Source organism: Neofelis nebulosa, chromosome 10, assembly GCF_028018385.1.
Source record: "Neofelis nebulosa isolate mNeoNeb1 chromosome 10, mNeoNeb1.pri, whole genome shotgun sequence".
Lineage (NCBI taxonomy): Eukaryota > Metazoa > Chordata > Mammalia > Carnivora > Felidae > Neofelis > Neofelis nebulosa.
The window spans coordinates 62,322,635-62,329,324 of NC_080791.1; the positions used below are offsets into that span (position 1 = coordinate 62,322,635).

The window sequence follows — 6,690 nt, forward strand, 5'->3', positions numbered from 1 at the left end:
TTCTCCCATGCTGTCAGTTGCCTTTTAGTTTTGTTGATTGTATCTTTTGCTGTGCAGAAGCTTTTTATTTTGATGAGGTCCCCAAAGTTCCTTTTTGCCTTTGTTTCCCTTACTTCCAGAGACGTGTTGAGTAAGAAGTTGCTATGGCCAAAGTCAAAGAGGTTTTTACCTGCTTTCTCCTCTAGGATTTTGATGGATTCCTGTCTTGCATTTAGGTCTTTTATCCATTTTGAGTTTATTTTTGTGTATGGTGTGAGAAAGTGGTCTAGGTTCATTCTTCTGCATGTTGCTGTCCAGTTTTCCCAGCACCACTTGCTGAAGAGACTACCTTTATTCCATTGGATATTCTTTCATGCTTTGTCAAAGATTAGTTGGCCATACATTTGTGGGTCCATTTCTGGGTTCTCTACTCAGAGTTCTCTACTCATTCTGGGTCTCTCTACTCTCTACATTTCTGGGTTCTCTACATTGATCTGAGTGTCTGTTTGTGTTGCCATGTAACATTTCTTAATCTATATTGTGAATATATGGATACATCCTATATTTTTCTGTATAACCTTTCTGTTTCTAACAGATGAAAATAAGAGTAACCCATATTATCATTGACAGGTTTGAAAATATCATGAGTTATATGAAATATACAGAGTTATTTCTATATAGTTATATTATCTATAATCCATATTTTCTCCATGGTTTGGAGATACTGTCTTTATTATGTAACATATGGTATATGGACTTAGGCATTTGTATTGATGCTATTCTGCTCAAATAATCTGCCTGTGCCTGTACCATACCTTATTTGTGGCATGGTGCCTGTACCATAAATTATTTAAAGTACAACCATATTATGATACATTTTAATATCTAGTAGGACAATAGTCCCTGTGTTATATCATTATTATTTTCAGATATTTGTTATTCCAGTTGAATTTCAGAATTATTTTGTCAAGATTACAAGGAAAGTAAATAATTGAAATTTGTTTGGATTGGCACTGATTTATGAATTCATTTGAAGGAGAAGGCATAGCCTTCAAATATAGTTCTGTTTTTGGTTTTTATGACACTAGAAAACAAAACCATGTAAGATCTCATAAAGTATGACACATAATTAGTTCATATTTAAAATAAATAATTTTGTTTGCTTATTCACTAACTTATTCATTTATTTGACTCTTCTAATCTGCCCACTAATGCCAAGCATGATGCTAGTGACTGGGATACAGGATTTTGGAAGAAATAAGACCAGGGCTATTCTCCCTGGGTAGTGTGATTATCCAAAGAACAAGATTAAAAGTTGTGAAAGAGAGGTCGAGGATGCAGTACTATGTCAGCACTTGATAGGACTTTGGGGACACTCTACAAGAAGAGATTCTTTAGAGGTTCTATGCCAGGAATTCACCGGACCATGGATGTAAAAGTGAGAAAGCAAGGCTAGGAAGAAAGGATTCTTTCTGGTTGCTACCTGTCATTGTCATCCATCAGGATCTCGCAGGGACAGAAAAAAAAAAGAATGACTGATGCAGGATTCTGATGTGGTACCAGAGCACAGCTTTCTGCAGGGAAAGCTGTGTGGATATGACTATGAGCAGGTACCCCGGTGCTTGCCTACTTTTGTTGATGATTCTTTCTGTTGATGTATTGATTGTTCCAGGCTCTTCATTCTGCCACTCCTTGCTTCAGCCCCTGCTTTACTCCTGCTGACACCTGACTTTGACCAAGTTTCCCTACAGGGCTAGGCTAAGGCAGAACTTGCACTACAATTTAGATATCTCAATTTAAAATTCTTTTTTAATGTTTACTTATTTTTGAGGGAGAGAGAGAAAAATAGCATGAGCAGGAGAGGGGCAGAGAGAGAGGGAGACACAGAATCCAAAGCAGTCTCTAGGCTCTGAACTGCCAGCATTGAGCCCCATGTGGGGATCAAACTCATGAACCACGAGATCATGAGCTAAGCTGAAGTCCAATGCTTAACTGACTGAGCCACCCAGGTGCCCCAACAGATTACAATTTAGAATCTAGCCCTTTGAGTCTTACTTCTGAATTGTCTTTGTATGATTTTGAGAGTAGTTGGACCTGTCCTTTGCATTATGCAATGGATGTGTTAGATTATTTTGGGCAAATTTTCTTCCTCTGACCTAATGAAAAACAAATATGCTATATCTTGACCCAGAAGCCGAGGGGATGCTGGGATATGAGAAGGGGGATTGCAGAACATGCCCTGAGGGAACGTCTATGGTAAAGCCATTGGCCTAGGAAACACATTAGAGTAAAAAACCTGGAAGACAATAAGGATAGATGGAGCTAGAGCTGCTAACATTTCACCAGGGTATCCAACAACAGGGGCTGTACCTCTGATGCCTTCAGGAGCATGACTACCCCAGTCATGGAGTAAGGTCTACCGGCTTCCCACACTTATACATATCTGGGAAACAGAGCCTTTGGAATACAAGCGGCCAGGACCTCCTCTACTTCCAGATTTAGCTTTAATTTCACTGTCTCCTCTCAGGCTCCTCCAGGACTGCCAAAGACTGGAACATGCCCAGAACTGCTAGGGTCAACCAGCCTCATCCCCTGGGAGCTTAGGGAAAACTCCAGGGTCAAGTTTATCCAAAATAACAGTAATGCCTTGAGAGTATGCGTTTGGGAAGGAAGGAGTAGCAAAGAGCTAATTCTGGGCACCCAGGGGGACTTTCCTTAGGTTACTTAAAGGGCCATACCATGGATTGTGCGTGCTGAGAGTGACGAGTGGAGACATGCCGGGCACAGAGTGTGTTCCCCACGAGCCCCACGGATGTATGTGTAGATATAGCAACATACAGCCACACACACTCACACACACACATTTGAAGAAGGTGTCCAGGACCAGCTTCCCACACTCTGCCTGCCTCCTATTCCGGTAAGTGGTTCAGGTGAGGTGGCTTCGCACTTCCATCCTGGTATCCTGGTCTCAGGTTCCCAGAGCCCTGTCACTTGCTTCATTCTTGGTCCTCACTGAACAGCTCTTTTGTGGACTTATTTCATCTTAAGTGGACTGAGAGTGGTTTTGAAGACTCTGTCACAGTGGTTGGTATTTCTATCCACGTTTGCCTCACAGGCTTCAAGTGACATTCCCTAAATGGATACACATTCAAAATTACACATAATAATTTTTGTGAAAATGATGTCTTGTGTGAATAATGATTCAGTTCATCATGAATAACACATTCAAGATGAAATATGTATTTGTCAGATGTTACACCACATTATTATAACTCTAACACGACAGCGTTCTACTCTACTACATGACATATGTTAGCTTGATTCCAGAATCCTTTTTGAGTGTCTACACATCCCACCTTTTTAGTTTTCCATTTTGAAAACATTGATTCTTTTGGAATTTGAGGCTCATGAAGTGTTTTTTATTGTTCTTCTCAGGTATTTCCCCAAAGAATCACCATGACCGTTTGCAATGCGTCCCTGGGTCACCCACCTTTCTTCATTCTCCAAGGCATTCCTGGGATGGAGGACAAGCACAGATGGATCTCTGTCCCCTTCTCTTCCATGTATTTCATCACCATCCTTGGGAACTGCACCATCATCTTCACCATCTGCACCGAGCGCTCCCTGCACAAGCCCATGTTCCTGCTCCTCTGCATGTTGGCCCTCACAGACCTGGGCATGTCCACTACCACCATTCCTAAGGTGCTGTGCATCTTCTGGTTTGGCCAGAGTGAGATCAGCTATGTGGGCTGCCTGGTCCAAATGTTCTTCATCCACTTCATATCTGTGTTGCAGTCAGCCATCCTGATGACCATGGCCTTTGACCGCTATGTAGCCATCTGTGAGCCTCTGCGTTATGCCACCATCCTTTCCAATAGTCGCATTGGGCTCATTGGCCTGGTGAGTTTAGTGAGAGCCATCCTTTTCATTCTGCCCATGCCTGTCCTCCTCCAGAAGATGCCTTTTCGTGTAAATCACATCATCCCCACTACCTACTGTGAGCACATGGCTGTGGTGAAGATGGTGTGTGTGGACACCACAGTCAACAGGATATATGGTCTGGTGGTGGCCTTGTTGGTTATCGGGCTGGACATCTCAGCTATTGCTTCATCGTATGTGCTTATCATCCGGGCTGTACTGCGACTGTCTTCTAAGGAAGCCCACCACAAAGCAGTCAACACCTGCACCACACACATTTGTGTCATGCTTATCTCATACACTCCCTCGCTGTTCTCTTTTCTCACTCACCGCTTTGGTAGGGGAATTGCACCCCATGTGCACACCATTCTTGGGAACCTCTACTTCCTTGTTCCTCCAATGCTCAATCCTATTATTTATGCAGTGAAAACCAAGGAGTTTCGGGACAAATTGACCAAATACGGGTGCTGGAAGAAGGACCCTGTAACCATAACCCATGGTCAGAAGCCTGTCTGATCATCCAGCAGTAGTGGGTATGAGGAAAAAATGTTTAGTGGAGGCAGTTCCTGGGAGTATTGAGTAGTGATGAGATATGTCGTATTGGGCAAATTGACTGCCCCACTCTTGGACAGAGAGGCTATGTCACAGGAGACCTCCTTGCTCTCAGTAACTCTAAAGGTCTAAAGGAAGAATTGTTTCCTATGAAGTTAAAATAATGACGTATTCTCTCCTTTCTGGACATGCCAGTTGGGAAAATTATATTGATCATGTTTTTAAAAGCACTTTCAACAAAACACACAGAGTGCATAGAAAATGAGTTAGGATGCTTCCATATGGAGACAACATTGAGCAAAAATAACTGGCCCACCACTTTACCATGTAAGAGCAAGAATCATGTGGGTGTGAGCGTGCTTTTGTATTTGTTTGCTTCAGGGGAAACGGGGGATGGAGATTGGGGGCAATGAGAAAGGACAAGGAAGAGTAAATTAATATTTACAGTCACTGCTCTATTTTCTCTGCTAGTTCACCTTACGTTTGGGTAAAACTGGTTATTTCCATGAAGAACAAAGGAATATGCACAGGAGAGCTGAGCTGCCAGTCTCAGACAGCTCTCAGAGGAAAAGGAAAAAGGAGAAGCTCCTGACTGTAAAGGTTTACAAGCATTGGACCTAATTTCCTACTTGTAGAAACTCCCAGAGTTAACTGTTCTGCTCCTCCGAATGAATTCACTGTTTGACAAGATTCTCTCAGAAAGAAAATGTCTGAGAATGACCTGCTAATGGTCATAGTTATAAAAATCTGTTTTATACTGGAAACCTTTGAATGCAGACCTCTGTAAGGCAATTTCTGTGGGTGCCCAGGATGAAGTCCTGAACAGGTACTCATGGCAGCTGTGGAGTTCAGGTCTTCTGCCCACGTGTGGGAATTCACTAATTCAGAGGATATCGTTTGTCATTCTAGAAAGTTATTGTAGATATAATGGTGAATGTTGTAATTTTCATGAAGCTGAAACCAGAAAGATTCTAGTGTTGTTCATCATATTGTATAACTAATATATGAGGCAGAATTCAGTAAAAACGATGCCTATGGTTAAAGCCACATGACCACTATTTAAGTGAGTCTCTTACAATAGTTTACCAGGAGGGAAAGAAATGAAACTTCTCCAGAGTGTTGTGCCTGCGGTAAGAAATAATAACAAATGTTTCCAGTATGCTGAACCGTTGGATACCAAGGGCTAGGACATTTCAGAACTTGAAATAAAGGGCACAGGCTTGAGGCGGAAAATAAATGAGGATTGAACAGGAAGTGCCTTTTCTATGAATGGAAGAAATAGGAGCAGTAGGTTTGAGGAAGAGTCCTGCCTGTCTGGTTAGAGGACCAAGGTCAGATAGTTAATCCTCCACAAAACATAGACAAAATTCAAACCAAAGCCAAACTACTCAGCTCAATGGCTTATTATGTAAATGACCTATATATGTCAGTAGTGAAGGGGACTGAGGCATTCATTAGCCTGAAGAGCTGTGATAATAGGAGGCTTAGTTTTTGCTGAGATCTGAGAGTGATTTTCTTTTAATCTTATTTGAAAGGATTTGAGATACAGAAGGGATCCACATGTTGTAAATATTTTTTTGTTTTGTTTTGGTGAGATATTCTCTAAACATGAGTAGCCTTATTTTGTTTTGTTTTTGGGTTTTTCTTTTTTTTTTTTTTTTTTGCTGAAATTATGAGCTAAAGATTTATTAAGGTCTGAACACAGCACACCTTGGGAAAATGTACTGGGAAATTGGCAGCAGCATCTGGTTCTGTGAAAACTTGGGAAATTGAAAATCAGAGAAAGCATGGAAAGGAAGCCTGACTGTGTTTCTTTTCTCACTGGTATGTTTCTTTCTTCACAAGTGTTATTAATCTATGGTTGATTGTGTTTACTGCAGCATGACTTCTCTCCTGTGGCCTTGACTTCTCTCCTGTGGCCTTGCTGAAAATGTGACAGTTGATATTACTGGACAACGAACTGGTTCTGAACTCCGGTTCAGCTGCATGCTGCTTGAAAAATCAACACTGGAGAGATAAATGATGGTGGGTGAGGAAAGATTGGTTTATTCCAGAAGCAAGCAGCCCTGGAAGATGGTGGACTAATGTCTCAGAGACTGTCTTTCCTGTCCAGGTATAACTAGAGGGATTTAAAGGAAGGCATAGGGCAGGTAGGGGGGCTATGTTTAGGACAAACAGGTGCCCAGGCATTTAGTTGTATGCAGACATGACCCTGAACAGACCTGCTGGCATCCCTGGTGG

General features: G+C 41.8%; 1 protein-coding gene across 1 annotated transcript; it reads left to right on the top strand.

The window, feature by feature from the left end:
• Positions 1-3,350: 3,350 nt before the first annotated feature.
• LOC131488681 (olfactory receptor 52P1-like) lies at positions 3,351-4,440 on the top strand. Its single transcript, XM_058690542.1, has one exon. It carries the CDS (start codon positions 3,436-3,438, stop codon positions 4,411-4,413), a length of 978 nt encoding a protein of 325 aa, XP_058546525.1. The 5' UTR covers positions 3,351-3,435; the 3' UTR covers positions 4,414-4,440.
• Positions 4,441-6,690: the final 2,250 nt, after the last annotated feature.

Excerpts from the sequence above, each read along its gene's own strand:
- LOC131488681 (XM_058690542.1), top strand. The coding sequence starts at position 3,436 with ATGACCGTTTGCAATGCGTCCCTGGGTCACCCACCTTTCTTCATTCTC.